The sequence below is a fragment of the Apium graveolens genome, chromosome 11 (assembly GCF_009905375.1).
Source record: "Apium graveolens cultivar Ventura chromosome 11, ASM990537v1, whole genome shotgun sequence".
Lineage (NCBI taxonomy): Eukaryota > Viridiplantae > Streptophyta > Magnoliopsida > Apiales > Apiaceae > Apium > Apium graveolens.
Window position 1 is genome coordinate 140,363,274 of NC_133657.1, and position 24,852 is coordinate 140,388,125.

Sequence of the window (24,852 nt, forward strand, 5' to 3'; positions counted from 1 at the left end):
TATTTATCAATTTTATATCATTACCATATGTGCTACACAACAGTTTGAGTTCATTTTATAATTCTTATTAGATAAGTTATATTCTCTCTTTTTTATCAAATTCTCTTTTATAAATTTATTTTTCGAGTAAATACAATACTGATTTATGTTATTTATTGATGTCACTCCATTTTTTTAATTTAGTTATTATAGTCTTCTTCTATACAAAAAATTGAGTCAATAAAATAGACGTAAAGTTACCAATTTACCCTTATATACCAAAAATTTACAAAAATGACATTCTAATATAAATTTATAAAAATGACGTCCTTACACAATTTTAGTTAAAAATAAATAAAATTAGTGTATAAACTAGGAATCGAACCTCTTGCCTTATATTTATCAATTTTATATCATTGCCATATATGCTACATAACAGTTTGAGTTCATTTTAAAATTCTTATTACATAAGCTATATTCTCTCTTTTTTATCAAATTCTCTTTTTATAAATTTAATTTTTGAGTGAATAAAATACTGATTTATATTATATATTGATGTCACTCCGTTTTTTAATTTAGTTATTATAGTATTCTTCTATACAAAAAATTGAGCCAATAACATAGACGTAAAGTTACCAATTTTCCCTTATATACCAAAAATTTACAAAAATGACATTCAGTTTTCTTTAGTTCGAACGTGATCCAGTACAATAAAGGGGAGGTTTGTCGAGTATTGCAAATGGGGGAAGCTGATGCCTATAGCAAGTATCTTGGGTTGCCTAATTTATTGGGGAGAAATAAGTCTGTACTTCTTGGCTATCTTAAAGAGAGAGTAAGATCGAAGATTAGTAGTTGGGATGGTAAAGGGGTGTCGAAGTCAGGGAAAGTAACTTTGATAAGATCAGTGGTTCAGGCTTTACCGACGTTTGCAATGAATGTGTTTTTGCTGCCTTTGGAGATCTCAAAAGACATAGAGAGAAGTTTGTCAAAGTTCTGGTGGAGTACAAGCCAAGATTCGAAAATTACTTGGATGTGTTGGGATCGCTTAACAGTTCATAAGGATGCAGGTGGCTTGGGGTTCAGAAACTTTAGGGATTTTAATCTGGCCATGCTTGGAAAACAATGTTGGAGACTATTGACAAATCCAGACAGCTTGGTGTCGAGGTTGTACAAAGCACGGTATTATGGGCATGCTGATTTTCTGAACTCAAAATTAGGGGGAAGCCCAAGTTTTATATGGAGAAGTATTCTGGCGGCAAGGGATGTGGTTTTGAAAGGGGTTAGGTGGCGAGTAGGGGCAGGGAAGGGAATCAGCATAGTAGGCCAGCCTTGGCGAATTCAGATAGCATTTGGAAACTGTTGTGGTGAATTCAAGCGCCCCCAAAGGTATTAAATCTAGTGTGGGGTGCTCTAGCTAATTGTTTACCTGTATTAACACTCTTGCAGCAAAGACATGTTTCAGTATCAACCTAATGTCCAGTCTGTAGAAATGAGGTTGAGTTCAGCTTCCATGCATTAGTTGGGTGTCAGTTTGCTAGACAATGTTGGTGGGTTATAAATATTCAAATTCAGGTTGCTCATGAACAAAGTTTCTCATAATGGCTGGAAGGAGAATTACGGAGGAGGGTTGGTAAAGATCGAGCTCTGGTAGTTACAGTTTGCTGGGCGATTTGGTGAGCTCGTAACGAAAAGGTGTGGAATAATAAAGCATCGTTAGTCAATAATGTAGTTGCAACAGCAAAGGAATTTCTTACACAATGGACAGCTGCCCAAGGAAGGTCTACAAAGGCTCGCCTTCAGCCTATGGCGGATGGAGATGGAGCTGATATTTGGGTGAAACCTCAACTGAACACAGTTAAGATTACAGTTGATGCAGCTAATTTTGACGAGCAGAATGCGTATGGGATTAGTTTAATTGCAAGGGACTGTACAGGAGCTTTGCTTGAAGCAAAATCGAAACTATTTCAAGGCAATGTTAGACCAGAGTTTGCAGAGGCGATGGCGATCAAGGAGGCGCTCAGTTGGACCATGAGATGGGGAGAGTTGAAGGTGGTTATAGAATCGGACTGCTTGGTTGTTATACAGGCAATTCGAAGTAAAGCTCTCATGAGATCGAGTTTTGGAGGGATTATTATGGAATGTCGTAAGTATTTTATTCAGTCAAACAACTTGGAGTTGTATTTTATTAAACGGTCTGCTAATATGGATGCCCATACGCTTGCTAGGGCTTCTCATATCTATTTTATTCTGATCGTAGTTTTAATAGGGGGTCTGTCCCTATTGAGGTGAAACAATGTATTGAAGCCGATTTGAGTTAATAAAGTTTCTCATTCTTCGTCAAAAAAAAATATATATATAAATTTATAAAAATGACATTTTTACACATTTTTAGTTAAAAATAAATAGAATAATTGTTTCAACAAGGAATCGAATCTCTTACCTTCTATTTATCAATTTTTATATCATTACCATATGTGCTACATAACAGTTTGAGTTCATTTTAAAATTCTTATTAGATTAACTATATCTCACTTTTTATCAAATTCTCTTTTTATAATTTTTTTTGAGTAAATAAAATACTAATTTATATTTTTTATTGATGTATTTTTTTAATTTAGTTATTATAGTCCTTTTTTATACAAAAAATTGAGCCAATAAAATAGACGTAAAGTTACCAATTTACCCTTATATACCAAAAATTTACAAAAATGACATTCTAATATAATTGTGCTAAAATAAGAAAATTAAGTGGATGCTAAGAATCAAACACCTAGCATACTACAAGAAAATCATATTATAACCAGTATGCTACAAAGATCTTTTAGTTTATTTTAACATTCTTATTAAATAAAGCACATTCTCTCTTTCAGTCCTAATTTTTTATATTATTTTAACTTTTAGCAAATAAAATGTTGATTATATTTTTATATAATTCCATTTTTGATTTTAACATTCTTATTAAATAAAGCACATGCTCTCTTTCGGTCCTAATTCATATATTATTTTAACTTTTAGCAAATAAAATGTTCATTATATTTTTATGTAATTCCATTTTTGATTTTAACATTCTTATTATATAATTATAAATTCAATCATCTTTTATAAATTTTATTACCCTTAAATTATTTTTGATTAAATAATGAAAAATATATTTTTAAATTTTTTTATCGTAGATAACCCGCAGCTGCTACCCTTCGGGTGCGTGTGTATTGGGTAAACCCTACAAGCTCATGTAATAACCTGCAAACCACGTGAACCAAATTAAACTGCATTCAAGTTCTGGCTCAGGAGGCATAATTATAAATTATCCTCCCCTGACATTCGAACATGTGACCAAGAAGATAGTTATTCCCTCTTTAACCAGCTGAGCCAACCCTTGGGGTCATATTTTTAATTATTAGAACATTATTTTATGTACTTTATTTAAATTAATCATATTATTGATATGGGTGTAAATTGGGCTGAAACCGAACAAATTCATACTCAAAAATGAGATCATTTTTATTCGTAATGTCTATATTTGAATTTAATATAATTTGATTCGGATATAATGTAGTCTCGGGTATTATAAATCAGATTTAAACCGAATTTGAGCATTATTATATAATTTCTCGTACTAACCGAATAGTATCTGATGCCTCATATATTTGGCAAATATTATCTAATAACATATTGTGTGATTTTTATTTAAGGTATTAATAACTAATAACCTGAAAATTTTAAATTTTTTACCGGCTAACAATAACAACAAAAATTTCTACAAAAATTTAACAAACAAATATTGAAAAGCGCAAATAAATAGTTTATAATAGATGAACATTGATTAAATATATTAAATTTTATGACAACAAATGTACAGGCCGATTACGGTATGTTCGTTCTATCTGTTTTTTATTAATTTTTCTCATAATATGAACTCGCTAAAATGACATGTCATCTCCTTCTATATATTAAAAGAGAATTAGGAGCAAATTAAGCCGTTCTAATGGCTGTCAAATTACAAGTTTGCCCTTTTCTGTTGGAAAATTATAAAAATGTCACCCTCGCATAATTTTGTTAAAAATAGGTATGTTGTTGTGTGAATTGAAACCGAAACCCCTACTCAAATATTTTATATCACTACCATTATACTACATAACTTCTCAAGTTATTTTAAAATTCTTATTAGATAACCCACGTCCTCTCTTTTTATCAAATTTTTTTAATTTTTTTAATTTTTGAGTAAATAAAACATTGGTTTATATTAATTACGTACCGCTTGTTTATTTAATTTTTGTAGTTTTATTATAAAATTTTAAAATTCCTTCTATATATTAAAAGAGGACCGAGGAAAATTGAGTCATTTTAATGGCCGACAAATTATAATTTTGTCCTTTTATGTTGAAAAATTATAAAAATGCAAACATTGTGATTTCACTTATGGTTTAAAATAGGGTATATGCAGTTCAGATTGATTTTCGGATAAAAACCGAAACAAATTATGAAGAGCGATTTTAAAAAATTTACATCTGCAATCGCATTGCGGTTATTGTAGTTCAATTTGCGGTTTCACTGCTTAATATACAATATTAAGAATAAAATAATCAAAACATTAATATATTTAAGTTCGAGTAACTTTAGATAAAGTTAACATTCAGATTTGTTTTTAAAAGGACAAAGTCTCACGCTATTAAGTATTAATTAAGATAAATTATTGGAATAATTCAAACTCCGGTGTTCTTAACTATTCGAACAGTAAAGTACTAGACTAATAAGTTTGAACCTTGAGTCAAGTAATAGTTATAAGTCATAATAAAATGAGTGTTAATCTATTAATCTTATAATATTGAATAATAAAAATTTAAATAAAATAAATGTGTTTATTTATTAGTTTATATCATATATAATATATAGTTTATTATATATATATTTAACGGTTTGCGGTTGCGGTTGCAATTCGCGATTTTTAGAAATTTAAAGTCACATCCAAATCACAAATAGGTAATTATTAAAATTTTCATCCACAACCAATTCGCGTTTCGCGATTAACTGCAAAATACTATGCAAAATACTATTCGGCTGAGAACGATGCGAGCAGTTAATGCGGTTGAGCGGTTCGTCAGTACATCCCTGATTTGAAGTTGAAAGAGACATTATGTAGATTTAACATTAAATATATAAAATATTAAAATGTGTCATTCCCTGAGTTAATGTTATTTTGAATAGTTATGCAATTTCTCCCTACACAATAACCGGAAGGCTCAGAATAATCATAACGATTAACAAGGAAATGCAGTAAATCAAATAATCAATGTAAATTTTCTTCTCCTCCATTAATCGAAGATATGGAGCAAGGTAATTAATTCCATCATTTTGTATATATACACTTTGATTTGTATTCTTGTTTACACAAAAAATTTCAATGCAAACGTGAAAACACACATTACATCTTGATGATTGTTTTAGGATCCGATACGACCAATCAAGCAACCTACATGCAGATCATATTAGCCTCTTCACTCGGCTTGATCATCGCAGCAGCAATGCATCTTCGTCTTAAAAAGATCAGGGATTCAAGGATTGTCCCTTTGATAAGAGTTGCAGACACAGGGCAACCTGCAAAACTTGAAAGGTTCTCCCATTATGTCGGTAATAATTGTAACTTGTATAAGCCGATCCTTTTTTCCTATTGACGGAAAAATGTGCATGTTTGATAAATGATAATGTGCATGTGTACTTACAATCTCTCATGCATGCATTCGCAGCTAGGCAACTGGGGTTTGCAGATAAAAGGGAATGTCCACATCTGTGCAAGTTAGCTTCTGAATATTTGAAAAAAACTGAAGGGGTCGAGGAGAATATTTATGCATTCTTTGCTGAAGAATTGGAAGTCGATTCGTTATTTGTAAAGCTTGTTGAGGAATTTGAAAGATGCATCCTTAGTTACTTTGCTTTCCACTGGAGGCATGCTCACACTATGATCAGTCAGGTAATGAATATCTATATATACTATTGTTTCTATATAAATATCGTCTCCATTTAATTGCTCATAAAATGGAGGCATGCTCATATTGTGATTATCCCACATGTAGGTGTTGGGTTCTGATTCGGAGCCCAAGAAAAAACTTAAGCACATCGTTATGGCAGCAACTAGGTGCAATTTTCTTCCTGTTCTCGTAATCACAGATTGCCATGTGGTTGGCTAGTACTGAAGATACTACACAAACAAAAGACATACAGAAAACATTGAAACAAGAACAGACCAAACATAGAACTGTAAAAACAAGTTACACAAAGTAACCTTAGCAAGTGAATTCCCATTAATAAATATAAATACCAAGAAATCTTATGATTATTATTTCAATTACAAGTAATCTTATTATAATTTTTGACTGAAATAGGGAACAAAGATTTGAGAGAGTCACAAAGAATTTGAAAGTGGCAAGAGTATTTACCACATTGGTGGAGGAAATGAAAGCAATTGGACTTGCATCTCCAGACGATTCACAATGCACAGATGTAATGGTTCCAATGGCACATAAAGATAGAAGTCCTGTCCTTCTCTTCATGGGTGGTGGAATGGGAGCAGGGAAGAGTACTGTGCTGAAGGAAATTCTAAAAGAGTAAAAATGCTACTCAGAAGACGAAATTACTATTATATAATAAGCTTAATTGTTAGATATATGATTTTGATGAGTTGTAGAGGATCACACCTGAGCTGAACTGTTAATAATGTCTATATTTTTCTGAATGTATTCAGACCATTCTGGGCAGGAGCAGCAGGGAATGCCGTTGTAATAGAGGCAGACGCGTTCAAAGAATCTGATGTTATATATAGAGCACTTAGCTCTAGGGGCCACCATGATATGCTTCAAACAGCTGAACTGGTATGTGCTGTTTCATTAATCTCCATCCCTGAAACAATAAGTGCAATACATTTGGATACCAGGGTTTAGGCCTTCCTGATAGCTCAAATTCCATAATTCCCTAGATATGTTACTCTTACTGGAAATTTTGATTTCGATACTTACCTGTCATATCACATTGGTGTACAAGCTACCAACAACTTTAAATGCCAAGAGCAAGCTAGTCTCTTCTCCCTGGCTATGGGTAATACCTGTCGAACACAAATTGCAATTGTTTCCATTTTAGTGATCTCAGCATTATGGCCTTTACAGATATATGTAGAGTAAAGCCACATATATCTACAAATAATAATAATAATAAAAAGAATAAAACAGCATGCAAGAATGTCAAATTATTTACTACTCGCTTAAAGGGATGATGGATAGGACATTAACATTCTGGCGTAAGGGCATGACACAATGAAAGCCCCAGCATTCATCAGAAATTATATTGAAGAAAAAGCACAATGTTATACGAAGTGCTCGTGTTTTTTATACAATTTCAGCTTACATTTGTAATTAAAAAATACTATATATGTCCTAATGGCCACAAGAAAGTACTATTACCAATTTACCATCAAGAATGAAGCTACCATACTTGTCAGAAATGACTTATGCTTTTACTCTTTGATTGCAAAAGATTTAGAACTTGAAAAATGATATCTGAACCAATAAATTCAAATTCATGCAGACTTTTGTCCACTTCCAATGTTCATGCACCAATCAAACACTTGGTAGCTAAAAGAAAAATGCAAGTTAAACAACAACAAAAGAACATCTGTAAGAGGTAAAGAACTACGTACCTAAACAAATGCACAAATATATATATGTTTAAAGCTTTTTTTAACAGACATGCTATGAATTTCACATTCTTCGGTACTTGCTGCTTAAGTGCTGCCTCCTTAAATTTCAGAGTGGCGAGGCAGGAAGAATTTCATATTCTCCAACAAATTTTGAACAAACAACTTTGAAAGGGTGCAAACCCACTTGGTTTTGTTAGTCATTTCAAAATATCAGAGAACTTTAATTGAGTTTCTTCCAAATTATGCCGATTGCCTATAACATTTCAGTTTTAGATATATTCAGAGAACTACTTTAGTTTTACATTGTTTATATAGAAACTTGAAAGTAAATAAGCAACTTTTACGCAGGTGCACCAATCATCTACGGACGCTGCATCATCTCTCCTGGTCACAGCACTCAATGAAGGGCGGGATGTAATAATGGATGGAACTCTCTCATGGGTCCCCTTTGTTGTGCAAACTATAACAATGGCAAGGAATGTTCATCGCCGCCGTTATAGAATGGGAGTTGGTTACAAAGTTGAAGATGGCATAGTAACTGAAAGCTACTGGGAACGTTGTAACGAAGAACCAGAACAAGATGGAACTAAGAAGAGAAGACCATACAGGATAGAGCTAGTTGGAGTGGTTTGTGATGCTTACATGGCTGTTGTTAGAGGCATACGGTACGTAAAAGAACTGTATTTTCTACTTATTATAATATTAAAACCTTGCTAAATTTTGGTTTTATGAATGATAACAAATGCCTGATTGTCAGAAAATTACTGAGACACAATTTAAATAAAACAGCTCCAGATGGTTTAAAATTTATTTGTGGAGACGTTCAATGGGAGAAATTTAACTATTTATAACCTATACCTAAGGCTTGATTATACCAACCTCATATTACTAGAGGAGAGGGGAACCCACTAGGCTAAAGCCAAGGCATCAGTTCAAACTGTCAAACATTATGGGAGAAGTTGTTATCGTTCTTTGTGTTCTTTGTTATCAGTTCAAGAGGAGAGGGGAGCACCAAAATGCAAAAATCTCATAACAAAAATAAACAAAAACCCTTTACTTAGGTCTTTGTGTTTCTGATTATAGTTCTAGTAACAAAACGTTCTGCATATTTGCAGGAGAGCTATCATGTGCAGAAGAGCTGTGAGGGTGAGATCACAATTAAACTCACATAAAAGATTTGCAGATGCATTTACAACATACTGTGGCCTGGTAGATTTTGCTAGATTATACTGCACCAATGCCTTGGAAGGTCCACCTAAGGTATATCTGATCCTCCTGATAACAACTTTCCTTGGACTTAACTGAACTTTTACTGTAGTTAAAAATTCAGAATCAGTTAAAAAGCCAGCTAAGACATAAATACATATATACATAAATGCCCCATCAATCAAAAGTTAGAACAGATACACTTGCACACTAAAATAATAACAGATGTTTTTTTTTAAATTAGAACACATAGAAGCCTACTCACATACCCAAAGAATTATAGATCTAGTATTCTTAGAACTTCAGGACGAAAAAATAATGTACAAATACAGATCGGTTATGCTGGAAAGTGCCATCTTTTAGTAATAATCATTATTACTTTCCAAAAGAAAAGATACCTATCTTATATATCATTAAATAGACGTGGTTTGTGTAGAAGATGCAATATACATGTGATATTCATTTGTAAATCCCCCCACCGATGGTTCATAACTTTGAGAAAAAAAAGGAGGTTTCTAGAAATATACAGTTTTCAATTACTAAAGATACCATACTAATGTATATTATGTATATGAAGTTGATAGGATGGAAGGATAAAGAAAGAAATTTGTTGGTTGATCCAGAGGAGATACATTGTTTGAAAACAATAGCAACGTTGAACGAATCAGCAGACTCCATAATTGAGCTCTATAAGGGCAGCCATGCTCTCAAGGAAGGTGCTGTTTGGAAGGACATTGTCCTCTCACCTTCAAGAATGCTCATTCAGAAAGAGCTTAAGTTTTCAATCCAGAAAGTTGAAAGCATGAAAGATTAAAAGACTCTATCTTTTTTTCACGAACATATACTTTATTTGACACTGTCTGACCGGAGTTATTATTTTTCTTCCAAAAAATTGTATCGAAATATTCTTAGAATTATAAATTCTGGCGGAGCCCGAATATTGGTTAGGGCTGCAAAATACATTACACAGTTATATATATTAACAAATCACGCAAAAAAAAGAAAAGAAGAGCTTAACACACACAAACGTGCACGGAATGAAGACTTAACATCGGCACTAATTAATTTACAGCAACAAGTATGAAGCATAAAATTCGGAAAACAGAACAAGAAAAATGACCTACAAAATTGTATTGTGCTTAAGTTGTGCAGCACTGTAATGAAAATTCCAAATTTAGTTTGCCGAATTTTCAGAGAACATTCCTTTCATCTTCCGATAAAGGTATACATAACATATTAACCACAAGCTTGCATGATGATGATGCAAAGGAGCTATACGTACTAACCAGATGACGAAAAACTCTGAGTTAATGCGGGCTTGATCAGGTGCGGACTATTGTCTGCATCAAACCTTCACTTAGAGGAAAATATAAACAAAATATACTTTCTATTCTAGGAAAAATGAACAAGAATATATTCTACGAAATAATTACATGTCACTCAATGTATGTTAATAGATGTTATTGTTAATCAAGTAATGTACTTGTACATCCAGTGGATGCAGAACATCACGTCATAAATTCAAAAGAAATGAATGTATATCAAGCCATTTACATGTAAATCATCAAGCCATTTATATGTAAATGTATATCACATTTACAGAATAATTTACGGCTTAATTTATTTAAATTGATTTCGACGCGTTGACGAGTATATCAATTAAATTTCCAACACTGTTTTTGTGGCTTCTAAATTTTTTTGTTTCCAAATTTTCTCTATTCAATATAATGAGTAACCAGAAACGTATATATAATTAGCAAATGCAAAAGACTAATAAGTTTTGACAAGTATCATTCAACCATTAAAACGACTCTGCTCAAAGTTAAAATTAATCAAAGTATTTAACTACAGTTATTATAGTCCAATCTGGCTCCAGTAGTAAGTTTATACTTTTAGTGTACAGTTTTACTTTAATAAATATCCAATTTAAGTACAAGTCTCAAGCCAGATTATAGCTCCAACTATTTTAAACCAAGGCCTCATGAAATGCGGCAAAATTTTAATGCTTAAAAGTTTCAAATTCAACTCAGACACAACACCATAATGCCACAAACTAAAGGAACAAGATTTCCCTCCATAAATGGGAAAAATTTCTCAATTAGGAAGAAATGAAATCCCCAATCAAATTCAAACACAACAATTAACTTCAGAGCACATGATCAAGATTTTAACTCAACGACTGAGATATTGATTGGGTATCATTGATGACTCAATGACGATTAAGGCATAACAGTCATTGCAATGGCGATTAAGTCATTGCAATGACTGGTATTCCTTTGGCTATCATCCTCTTCACTTCGACGTGATGAGTCATCCATCATGGTAAGGGTGCTCAAATAATTTGTGGATATTTCTAAAGACTCAGTTGCAGCGTAATGTTTTATGTAGAGATCTCATACTAGTAATTAAATTATTAAATAAAATATCTATGGCGTCCTATATATATAAAACAGAAACATATTATCTTAAAAATTTAGTAATTATTAATTTATATATAAGCCAAAGTCGGGCATGAATACTTATTTGGTTGAGGGCACTACTTTTTTGGGTAGTTTACCTAGTCTTTTTGAAGATAAGGGAATGGGAGATTGAGTATATGAAGCCATGGAGACTGGAGTGAAGGAGAGTGAAGTCGGTGGAGGTGAACCTTTACCACTAGGCTATCCTTGAAACTTCCGAGATTGTTAATTTATCGATGTTATATTGTATATTAACATAGTGATCTGATTCGAGTTGAGTTCGAGATTTTACTACAGTGTCCAGTTTTTTCTTAACAAGCAGGGCCTAACTTACTAAAGTAACAAAAGTTAAAATTTGAGTTCAAGTCTTAGAGTCGAATTTGAGTTAATTTAAATATTTATGTGTACTTATTTTTAAGTTTGTTATTCTGTTGGGCATAATAAATTTCAAATATGCCTTTCTTAATTTTGATCTCAACTCTTCAACAGAGTCAAATTCGAACCTGGATCAAACTTAATGCCCTATATCCACACCCTCCTCTTATGCCCCATGTCTGACAAATCTTACTTGATCTTAATTAATTTCTTTGCAATCATCATTCCGTTCATATAATTGTTCAAACATTTACCTAGCACTGACATTCTATGAGTCAATGCATAATCTAAGGAAAGAAAAGATAAACTCCCTCCTTAAAATGATCTGGGACACACTATAAACACACATAATGTGTAAAGAAGAAGCACAGCCTTGTATGTCTATAGGTAGTAGGTTGATAAAATCAGTAATAAAAAAACAAATCATGATTCTGCTAACTCAACGAGAAAGTCCATATCACTAGGAGCAAAGCTAACATAGTATCAAATTTTGGTGTTAAAGGATTATAAAACAATTATAGTATGATTATTTAGGTTTCGATCAAATGAAAACCAGTAAAGACCACTAGGTTTAGGTTCAATGCACCGAACATAACAGTTTATTTGGTAGCAATGATACGTCTAGAGTTCGCAGTTCTAAATTCAGAGTATAGAACATGTATGGTTCAAACAACGTGTTGAATCTTAGTGGATCTTACTGCTTCTCATCTTATATGGTATTTATTTGAACCAGATCCATATGATGTATACTAAATATTTTATGAACTAGAACCTGCACACATATGGTAATGAATTTTAACACAATCTCAAAACAGAAAGAACCAAATTATTGAGCTTCAAAGGTGACAGAGCCTAGTCAAGCTTAATATTGATGCCACAATAACAAAAATCTTTAATCTGAAAGGTTAAAACCAGCAAAAAGTAAAAAAGGCTGTCTTTCATTTTGGATTAAAATAGTTCTTACCAAAATGAACGCCAATTCTTGATAAAGTTCTTCCTTTGCCCTTGTCATCTCACTATGATCCACAACATTTTCGATAATTTTAAAGAAACTTTTTGAAACCTTTTGTTACACCATATTCTCCCATATAAAGTAACATCACTTGTATGAGCCATGTATCGAGTTTTTCATGTGGATGGATACTGGACAGACATTCTTGGGTGGTTATGCTCATTTTCATAAGTAACAGTAAGCATCAAAGGCTCTTCCAAGCACCTCTCTACTTTTTTCCTTGCAGGGCAGCCTCTCATGCTGGTACATTTATAGTAAGCTCTGCACATGCCACATAAAGATTTTTCAAAAAATTGTTGCTCGAAACATAGGTACATTGTCAAATTTAGTAATAAGAGTGCATACACACTTCAACGATTATCAAGAAGGGACCAAGGATTTATAGGTAGCACAAGTAAAAATGCCCAATTAGTATTTTACTGTTACGACCTAGCACTAAGGGTAAGAAAGACTTTACAACCAAAAGCAGCATTAAACTATGATGTGTTTCAGTTTCCCTTTCTAAGGGTGTGTTCTTGGGGAGAATGGAATGAGGAAGGAATGGAATGAAAATTACAAACAAAATATATGAAGAAAAAGAGTATATATGAGAGCATAGTGAATGAAAATGAGTGAGTAAAAATTTTCTATGATGAAGATTGTATGGAAAATGATGAGGAAGAAGAATGAATCATTCCCTCCAAAACACATGGGTTTAAAGTTTAGTTTAATATTTGAAAAGGAATGAGGGAAAAATGAAAATTACAAACACTTCGTCTAATTTTCCCAAAAAATTGTACAAATTTCATTCCATTCTCTCCTCATTCCATTCCATCCAAATGAACACAATCTAAGGCTTTACTGCCTTAGCTCAAACTATAACAACATAATTTCAACTGAATATACAAATTGTGGTCATTAATGTGTGTCATCCTGATGCATAACAGAGCAAGTAGAAAGAAATGTGCCCCCTTAGTAGAAAACTGCATGCTGATATGTTTTCTTGTTTTACAAGTTGTAGTAAATTGGACAAAGATCAGATAGTTTGAATTATATATACATAATACATTAGAACAGGTAAATGGTAATAGGGCATTAATATACCACAAAAGCTTATTAGACTAGGAGTCTCTGGTACCAGAATATAAGAATACTAATGACCATTGAATTTCCTCTAAAACCAATGTTAGACAATGTTTAATGTTATGATAGAACATTACATTAAAGACATATATAACATTTTAACCAGAAAAATACCTAATTCTAAATCATATGTCCATGCAGAATTATGATGATTTTGCAAAAGAATGTACCTAGGATAAGGAGTACCCTTGACTGGCTTTTGCCCGTACTTCCTCCATGAATACTCATCAATAGGGATGTCTGCAAGCCTAGTGCCGGTAGCAGGTACTTTAACCGCTCTCCTTATTTTATGCTTCCTGTAATAAAAAAGAAGGGGATCAATTACATACTGAGAGCTTATAAAAAACAGAACGAAATCAGGTATATGCTAGCTCAAACCTCTTCTCTGAGCAGTGACATCTACCACCATCTTGTCTTGCAGGGCACCTCCGTTTGTGTTGATACAAGCCCTGATCGAGAGAACGAGTTTCACCAACTACACGAAATGCATTTCCAGCCAAATTATTCACACTCCCACTTCCGTTCAATGAAGACATAAAGGACCTGGTAGATGATATAGAATTGGAGGGTGTGCAGTTAGATCTATCAAAATTCAGGTTGATGCAACTGGTGCTATTGCTCTTCCTGAACATGCTTTCAGTTTGCTGTTTTAACATGTGCTGCTGAAGCGGAATTTTGTGCTGGAGTGGGTGTAGCTGTAACCAAGTGTGTGCCGGTTGTGGAATTTGCTGGACAAGCTGAGTTGGGGCCTTCACATTTGAACTTGATTCCACTGGAAACTTTCCAAAATTAAAATTATTAGCAGCATTTAAAACCATACCAGGAACTGAAATCTCACGAGAATTAGTTGGAGGAAGCTGGAGTGCCTTCGGTTGAGAATCAATTCCAACAATAGGGTTATCTAAATATAAGTTTCGGGGAATAGGGATTTGAAGGTTTTTGGCCTTTCTCACCCTTGCATGCCCCAAATCAGCATCAAGCATAGACACAACTTTCTTGAACTTAGACACACTCTCCCCAGTTTCCACAGCTAAGTTTCCATACTCAATCTGATCCTTAGGCTTTGAAATGATATCCAGAACTCTATGGCTACCCTGAATTCCACTTTTGCTAGCCTCTTCAATTTCCATATACGGCAACCTTGAGTGACAATCGAAAGAAAAAAACAAAAGTGACTAAACCAAAGCAAACCACAAACAACAATCAAAACCCGTGTGAATCTAGGACAGAGCACAAGGATATGTGCCTCACAAAAAATGTCGTTTTTTACCATTAAAATTTCATAAAAACATTTAGTCCCCCACAAAAAATTAAAAAAATCATTCTCCCCCCAAAAAACAATCCTCAACATGCCCTGAGCAAAACCCCTCTTTAAAATCTACTGTTCTAGAGATAATTAGCACATATAAACAAGTAAAACATAAACCCAAATCATAAAAATCAAATCTTGACATATAAAACTTGCAAAGAACACACCTTTATCACAATCCCACACAAACTCAAAAGAATCAAGACAACCAAGTAAAAAAAACTATAAAACCAAATAATAAAAATCCAATCTTGGCATATAAAACTTGCAAAGAACACAATTTTATCACAATCCCACATAAACTCATTAATAAAAATCAAAGACAACCAAGAAAAAAACATAAAACCAAATAATAAAAATCCAACCTTGACATATAAAACTTGCAAAGAACGCACTTTAATTACAATCGCACATAAACTTACTAACAAAATCAAGAAAACAAAGAAAAAAACATATAACAAGAACAAAAAAAACATACAACAGGGGATCATTAAAATAAACTAAAACGACATGAAAGAATCTTGATCAAGAAAATTATAAGAAAAAACACACCTGTTTTGAAGAGCCATGAGTGCAGTGAAGTCGTAGGTTGTTCAATCTGAAGAGGGATAAAAGAGAGACTTTGTTGTTGTATAGATACAATATATATATATTATATCACATAAAAATTACAAAATCTATTTAGAATATTGAACATAGAACACAAAGTGGGGATTGTACAGATAAGAATGAATTATTATCATTATTATTAAAAAATGAATAAAATATATTTAAATAGCAAAAGACAAAACAGAGAATGAATACATAGCATTAGAGATTACTATATGAAACAGGGTGCTGCAGAGAGGAGTTCAGAGGAGAAACTGACTGTCACTGACACAATTTTCAATGTGTGGGCCCATGAATTTTGAAATGGGGACCCAAATAATAAAAATTAGAGATTTAAAAAAATGGATTGCATTTAAAATCGTCCTTCTCGCTCCAATATATAAATCCTTTTAACATTTTATGCGTGTTTTAGTATGTATAAAAATTATAACTCCCCGGACTATTTTCTTAAATTTCTTTTTTTAACTAAAATTTAATATATATATTCTTTTATTTAGAAAAAATAAAATTTCAAAAATAATTTTTAAAAGCTACACTTTTTATTTATCTTAAAAAACGTGTAAAAAATTAAAAAAAAATTGTATTTTAGGATAGAGGGAATATCTTATGTATCCCGAAAAAGTAGTAATAACTACTCCCTCCGTCCCTTTCAATTGTTTACATTTTTAGCGAGTGTCCGACACGCATTTTAAGGTGCATATAAAGTATAGTTCTACAATTTTTTTTTACAATTTTATTTTTCTGAATAAAAAAAAATATTCAAATTTTATTTAGAAAAAAAAAATTGTAAAAATAAGTTACATAACTATACTTTTTATTGGAAGGGAAGGAGAGAGTATTTAAATACTCGTAGTGCTTATATATCAATTCAATTTATGTGAGAAAAAGAATGGAGTGGAGAGAATAAAAATCCAAAACACATTTTGTGCTACTGTACATTGTTTTCATACGTGGATGAAGCCAAAATAAAAATTTATTTCAACACTGAAATAAGTTAATGATGAATAATGTGATTTACTAAAAGTTTGCGTAATTTTTCTAATAAAGTTTATTCAAAAAATTAATTCCGTGAACCTTGTAATTTTAGGATGTCTACAAACAGGGGCCTCCTACAGGGTGAGTAAAAGCGAACCGAAATTGAAAAATCGAACCGGTAAAATTCGGTTTGGTTTGAGTTTTTTTAATATTTCAATTATTTTCGGTTTTTTGGTTTGAACCAAAATAAAACCGGTTTAATTCTGTTATCCAAATTATTAATTCGGTTTAACCGTATTAACCGAAATAATATATACTTTTTTGGATTATATTTTTTAGATAATATAATATAATATAAATTACACAAAATTGAAAATACAGTCGAATTACTAGTTATTAGTACTTAGTACAATACAAATGTTGAGAATGAAAATTACTAGAAGGCAAGGCAATATGAGCTGTTCATTTTTGTTGGATCTAAAGTAGTAGCTAAGCTTAACTGCAACTGGTGAATTATTTTTAATTTGTAAGTTTAATAAATGGTGATATTTTAATTTGTATTGACGGGGACTCTAATTTGCATCTTTTTATTTGAACTTCCCAGAATATTTTTTGCTATTTTTGTGATTGTTTTCTTTTTATTTACAAATTATAATTACAAAAACAGATTTATTTTTTTAATAATTTCAGTTTTCAGAAACTGAACTGAAGAAAACCGAAATAAATTTGCTCGATTTACAGTTCGGTTCATACATTAAATCGGTTCGGTTCGGTTTCGGAAAAACAAAGTAATTCGATTTTCAGTTAATTTGTTCAACTCTATCCTCCTCCACAAATTGTTTAGTTTATTATTAACTTTTAGGTCAATGAAATATATAAAGTATGAATTTTTTAAGCGTGTCTCCATGACATTGAGTTGCTATAATTTTATTATTGAATTTTTTTGTGCAAAAGGGTCAAGAGAATGACACTTAAGCACCATATTTCTATACATGAAATTTTATGTAATTAAAAAGAAATCATTTTAGCATCTCGTTTTAATCTCCCTTGGTGCGTAATTGGGGATTTAAATGATATGATGTCGTTAGACGAAAAAAGAGGAGGGCGGAGGCATCCTATTAACTTGATAGATGGGTTTGTTGAAGTGACAATGGAGTGTGGCTTGGTGGATTTGGGGTATGTGGGGGAGCAATTTACATGCGAAAGATCACTAGAAGATCATAATTGGGTTCAAGAAAGGCTGGACAGGTGTAACGCCCTCCAAACCAGGGGTATAGGTCTGGGGGTTACTAGCTAATTACCAAATCTGTACAAACCTGTATTGTAATTAAGCAAATACATATCTAACCCCTTTAATACTAACCAGGATCTTTTTAGGTTAAAGTATGAAAACAAGAAACAATGCTCTACCTTTATTACAATCCAAATTTAAAATCTCACAAAACTCTCTTTATTACAAGTCATTGTCTAACAAGTTTTAACTACATTCCTTTTTATTCAAACACACATATAATCTATTTATACTACACCTGCCCAGGTAACTCAAAACTTTCTTCCTGAATCGGGATCAGCATTTTTGGTATGAGAGGGTCCCGCGGCTTGATTCGTTTTTTTACCACGCGATAGGTTTCATTTTCCTTCTTAACAGAAAATAATAAGGTGAATAACAACAAAAAGGGGGTGAGCCATGAATTGCTCGACAAGTCCACAATATATAAAAAATGTTATAATAAGCTAAATGAACCAGTAATTTGGTTACATATGCAAAGATATAACCTCGCAAGAAAAGAACAAAGGTCATTATCAGCGAGTATTAATAAACTAAACTGGACACAAGTTCGCACCTATATCCTGCTGATCAGCCAGGATACAGTGCAGATCCATACCTCAATGTATAGATCCATTCGGGTACCCAGGCTCCACGGCCCTACACAAGGATCCGGTTAATTCCCGGTTCTTAGGATAAAGTGTATACCTGATCCTAATTGTCACCATCCAGTCCATAGAGGAGCAACCAGAATAATCGGTATGCTTTGATGTATCCCAACATCGGAATATATCAAGATATATGTATATATATAACTACTGAAATATGAATAGAGGATTCAATGAATTAGGAGAAATCAAAAATCAAAATAAAATATGATAAAAGGAATGATAATTGTATATCAGTGATTGTGAACATGAAAGTGATTCACTATTCTGAATTTAGAATAGGGGAAAAACTTGTGTTTTACGCGATCTACCACAAGTGTATCACCTTCCTCTATCATCGGCTCGATCTGCCTTGTTGGCTTCGTCTCTATCAAAGAAAGAGGCTTATTTAGTCAACTCGTATCTCAATTGCGTCTCAAATCGACTTCACTTGGCCCTTATCGCCTACCTGTACGCTTATAATTGACTCGTATAACAATTAATAACAATTAGGAATCGATTAACCATATAATTCACATAGCATACAAGTCACATAGTTATTCTAGGTTTAAAATTAATTTTTAGAAACGAAATCGACTCGCTATTCACTTCACTGAACAATATCTAGCTCGTTTCCTATTTTTCAGAATTTATTGGACTCATCTCTATACGTAATAGGGCATATAAGTAAATAAATATTGAAAGTCGACTCGCTTCTAGAAGAAATTAGGATATTAAACTATTTTTAATGAAAATAAATCATTTTTCTGAGTCGAAGAGCTTTCGTTTCGTTTAAATCGGATAAACGATTCAATTATTATTCGATAAGTAAGAATAAATCAATTTATACTTCAATATAATTAATTATTAAAAATAATTGAACTTCAAAAATATTTTTAAATAATTATTTAGGAACAATCAGAATTAAAAATGATTTTCCCATAATTTTTGGAATTAAAATGAATTTATTATTAATTATTGAAAATAATTTGATTAATTATCAAAATAATTAAACATTTTTAAATAATTAATAAATAAATAATAATTAAAGAAATAAATAATTTTGATTTTTAGAAAATATTTCTCTAATTATTTATAATATAAATCAATTAATTAATTAATTAATTAATCAATGTATAAAATAAATAAAATTGATTTTATAATTAATAAAAATAAAAATAAAATTTCAGAAACACTTGTCAGAAATTGAATTTTTGACAAAACGGATCGAAACCGGGTTTTGGAAACGGATCAAAATCCGGGTCGTGAAGAACACGCCGGATTTTGCCCAGAATCCGACCACCGGAACAGATTCCGGCAAGCCTAATCCAGGCCAAAAATAACATCGTTTGATGTGGTTTTTACAGGGTTTCAATTCTAATTAACTGCTGCAACCAATCTCCGGCCAAAACAACTCAGAATAACCCCCAGAGCTCCATCTCCGATCAAATCGACTTCATCTCCGGCGAAACATTGATTTTCTTTGTTTGTTTATGAAACTTTGATTTTAATAGCTCAAATCAAATCTTGTTCAACACAAAATCAAAGCCCTAACATCTAAGGAACCAAATATTCATCAAAATCAAAAATGTATAAATCAAAATTGAACACAAACCATAGAACTCGAACTTTCAATTCAAGCTATCGTTCGTTCAATTAAATACAATGAATCGACTGCAAATCATCATATGAAGCTATATCAATCATCAAATCATCCTAATAACCCTAGAATCAAAAAGACCCAATTCGAACATAAACCCTAGAATCGGAACTCAAAATATATGAATCAAAACATGAAATTGATATTAAAAACAGAAAGTACAGATCAAAACCTTCGATTTGAGTACTTGAATCACTTGATTTGATGCAGAAATCGGATCAAAATCACGATTTGATTGCATGACCCGAATTCAAAACCCGACCCAAAAATTAGAGAATTTTCAGATTTTTCAGAATTTTTTAATAATTAATTATAAATAATTAAATAAAAATTAGGCTATTTATGTAAGTAAAATAATACTCCTAATTAAAATTAAGGACCTAATTATACATCTATTAAAATTAATTGGCCCCTAATTTTATAATTTTTGAGTATTAATTTTTAATTTTTAAATATTTAATATATACAATATATATGCCAAAAATTCCCAAAAATTGTGAATAATTCAAAAATGCAAAGAAATGGTATATTTGAAAGTCCTATAATTTTACAAAAATAAAAATGTGATTTTTGTGGGGGTTTTAACACCCAATGGGGCCCGAAAAAGTCATTTTTCGCGAAACAATAAAATTTATAAAATATCTATATGTTCAGAATAACGCGATGGTACAATCCATTCTAAGAAAAATAAGGCCAATTATTTCATTTAAAATATCAGCTATTAAAACATGGTTTAGGTCGTATAACATTTAATACGAAAGTGTTAGTCCCTAACAATGCAACAAGAATTACAGAAGGGGGGTTGAATGAAATTCTTGAACCTTTTTCAAGAAAATATAAAATGTTCTATCTTAATAATATATACGTGTTTGATTTGCAAAGTGCGAAATAAGAAGTTAGTAAAATCAAAACACAAGTAATTAAAAACACAAGTCTTTAAAAACTTTCTGGTGGATTTGAATGTATCCACCAGAGATATATATTATATCAAGAGAACTCTGTGTAGCAAGATTAGCTCACAGCTGCTTAGAAATATGAACAACTAAGTTTACAGAGAAATGCTAAGGATGCAGCTTACAATTATTTCTCTGAGATAATGTTCTTAGTCTTGTTCTTATTGTTCTATTTGCTACTTCTTGGTTTATATATCACCAAGATTATAAAGTAATAAGACAAGATAATAAAACAAAATCTATCAAGTCTAATACTATGCTGCTTCATTACTCTATTCCAGCATCTTTGAATATCTTCATAATAGCATGGAAATGACAATGCTTCTTTGTTCTCTAAAACCCAGTTGAATAGGCTTCCACATTCCTTTTGCATACACTCGACGCATGTGACTGTGTTGTCACTGTCAACAAATGTTTGAATTGATTATCAGTCGGGTACATGATCATCCGTCGGGTTGCCTTGTTGATCATCCGTCGAGTGGTATTGTTGTTTATCCGTCGGGTAGCTATCTGACACTTGACTTCATTTCTTTTATGCAGAATTACAAGACATCATCTATGTACAATTAATCAACCTATTCTGCATATCCAATTAAAGTCAACATGACTTGAGTGCTACTATAGAATCTAAATAAGGTGTATGCAGAAATGTGCTACAGACTCATTATTACACAAGCTACTCACTCGATGGATAATAAATCATCATCCGTCGGGACTATATTGAGTCATCCGTCGGGACTATATTCCTTATCCGCCGAGTGCTACATTTTTCACTAAGTAAAATCTACTAAGGTGTTTTGTTAATAAAATCATCAAGTTCACAACATATCCACAACAAGCTCCCCAAATTTATGTCTACTGGAATTGTAGCCATAAATTAAGAGAAATTTGATAATAACAAAACACCCTAAAAATACAACTTTAAAAGTAAGTAGATAAAACTATAAAGTGCTTCAAATAACAAAATGCACAAAGATTAGCTCACAGTCATTTTCAAGGTGCTCCTCTAGCCTGAGCAGATTAATCTAATTCCTTGAAGATCTGGATCTCTTCCCAAGCTTTCTGTTAATTTCTTCTATCTGATTTTGGAGCTGTCTGTGGAATTCCAGTTCATCAGATTCTGAGAGATTTAGCTTTTCTTGCATTTCCAAAAGAGTCTCATTGCTAGAGATGCTCAATTGGTCTTCTAATCTGAAAAATCTTCAAACTCCTTTGTCATCCATGAACTCTATCAGCCAGTAGGGCCTTAGATGCACTCTACTCCCTGTGTAAGGAATAGTTAGAGTCTTTGAGAGTGCATCTTTAGCTCTAATACTCCTCAGTTCTTCAATCTTCTTTAGAACAAGTCTTCTTGCAGTTACATTGAATCCAAAGTTCTTCTTGAATAATGAATAAACCTTTATCAGCACAGATTGGCTTTCTTGAAGGATCCTGTGAAGTGGCCATTGAATCTCCTTTCCTTCCTTGTACTTGAAAACTAACCTTTCAGGTAGATTCCTGTAGGCATCAATCCCTCTAACTTCTTCCAGTTCATCTAGATAGAGGTTTAGATCAAAGAATTCCTTGATGTCACATAAGTACATGTAATCTCCCTTGTTGACTTTGGATTGAGCTTTGGTTAGAGATTTGGATTTGAGAGGTGACAGCTTCACTTTCTTGATTGCTCTTGACTTTGTTCTCTTTGGCTTGTTAAGGATTGGCAAATTGAAGTCAGAAATTGGTAGACTTTCCCAGTCTATTGGTTCATCCTTAGGCACAATAGGTTCACCATGAATGTTCCTGTAAGGATCCACCACCTTAATGTCTTCAAATACCACTGAGGGTTTTGATGCTTGAGTTGTAGTTGGAATGGATTCCTTGGGAAACTGATCCTCCAATTCCTTACCAACAAAGTTCAATTTCCTTTTGGTTCTTTTGTCCAATTTCTTGTATCTGTGAGATTTCTTCTGTTGTGGTTCAACTTGCTTCTTTGGATCTCGAGATTCAGTGATTTCAGATGGCTGAGCAGGAATTTGTTGTGTTGGTTTCACAGCTTGTAGCTTGGCCAAGATAGCAGCTTGCTCTTTCTTTTGTTTAACCTTTTTAGCATCTAGAGCAGCTTGCTTATTTTCTTGCTTCAATCTTGCCTTTTCTTCTCTCTTTGCTTCAGCAAATTGAGGATGTCCAGCCACCACACAAATTTCTTTACCATTCCTGAAAACTTTAGCAATTCTTCTTTTCAAAGCTGAATCAGCTGGATCCTTGTAGAAGGCAATAGATCTTGACAACAGTTTCTTCTCATCAGGCTTTGGTGTCTCATACACTGTATCCAAAGGGTTCTTTAGTGATGATTTTGGATAGTTCACCCTTGGCTTCAAAAGTACTTCAGCCTTTGGAGATTTGATGCAGGATGACTGTTCTCTTTCCAGATAGTTCATGCTCATTTCATTCACAGAGATTTGCCTGACTTGAGAGTGATGAATGGCTGACTTTTCTGGCTTCTTTGTAAGCCCAAACTTCTTTTGAATATCCTCATCAATTTTCTCCCAGTTGATTGGATTCAACTGCTCCTTTTCAGCTGCTTTCAAAGTAGTTGTTGTTTCCTTTATCAGATCAATATTGTCCTTAGCTGGTGGCTTTGAGATAGTAATTATAGGCACAATTACTTTGCTAACTTTAATGTTGAGCACTTTTTGCTCCCCCTCACTCCTAGAACTCTCTTTCTCCTCCTTTTTGTTATCATCAAGCTGAGTAAAGGAGGAGGTTTGTGCAGCCACCAGTTTCTTAAGCAAGTCTGTTAGTTGAGATTGGTGTAGATGAATTGCTGTAAGAGATGCTTCCATTGCTGTCATTCTTGTATCCAATGCATCTATCTTTGTGGCAAGATCAGAATTTTTCCTGAGTTGTCTCTTAATGTCAAGAATTGTAGCTTCTGGAAGTTAAGAGTCCATCTTTTCAGAAATGGCCTTTTTCATCTCATCAATATCACCTTTGATAGTGTTGACATCTTGAGCATGTTGAAAACCTTGGATTTGTTGTAGTTGCAGAGAAGCAAGATGTGCTTGAAAGAGCTTTTTGGTGCTGGCATTTGTGGTGGTTTGAAGAGCATAATTTGTCTGATTTATGAGTTGAATCAGGGTTGTCTTGAAGTAGTGTTCATCACATTGCTTTGAAAATGCCCAAGATGGCATGCCTGATCTTGAACTAGAGCCTACTTCTCCCCCTATGTCAAATGAGCCTTCTTCACTATCTCCACCTTCACCTTCAAAGAATTCTTCTGAACCACCAGTCTCATAATCAACATCACCAGTTGTAGAAGGCAAAGCTGTGATGACATCCTTAGCTCTTTGCATGGACTGTGTGGTGTGTACCAAGTTTAGCATCCTTTCTGCATTGTCATTGACCTGTCCAGCTAGAAATTGGTAGGCTGGAACAGGGTGAGTAAATGTCTCAGCATCTAAGGAGGTGGAATCTATAACATCTTTAGTTTGCTGAGATAGTCCCTCCCTGTCTGTATCCTGGACATTCATTAACTCACTTACAATAACATCCACCCTTATATCTTTAGTACTTGCTTTTCTCTCATTTTCTCTCTTTTCTTGCATCAAGGTCT

General features: G+C 32.8%; 2 protein-coding genes across 2 annotated transcripts; one reads left to right on the forward strand and one right to left on the reverse strand.

Moving 5' to 3' along the window:
* The first annotated feature begins 718 nt into the window (after window positions 1-718).
* LOC141695950 (calmodulin calcium-dependent NAD kinase-like) lies at window positions 719-9,686 on the forward strand. The gene is made up of 11 exons (XM_074500151.1): window positions 719-1,365; window positions 1,552-1,609; window positions 1,672-2,122; window positions 5,425-5,607; window positions 5,724-5,947; window positions 6,051-6,112; window positions 6,360-6,581; window positions 6,719-6,845; window positions 8,015-8,331; window positions 8,782-8,926; window positions 9,450-9,686. Exons 1-11 carry the CDS (start codon window positions 719-721, stop codon window positions 9,684-9,686), a joined length of 2,673 nt encoding a protein of 890 aa, XP_074356252.1.
* A 3,037-nt stretch (window positions 9,687-12,723) lies between these two features.
* On the reverse strand, window positions 12,724-15,964 carry LOC141698472 (putative WRKY transcription factor 21). The gene is made up of 4 exons (XM_074503178.1): window positions 15,702-15,964; window positions 14,219-14,980; window positions 14,011-14,136; window positions 12,724-12,979 (listed from the first exon to the last, which is right to left on the reverse strand). The coding sequence occupies exons 1-4, from the start codon at window positions 15,716-15,718 to the stop codon at window positions 12,835-12,837; spliced, it is 1,050 nt and encodes a 349-aa protein (XP_074359279.1). The 5' UTR covers window positions 15,719-15,964; the 3' UTR covers window positions 12,724-12,834.
* Window positions 15,965-24,852: the final 8,888 nt, after the last annotated feature.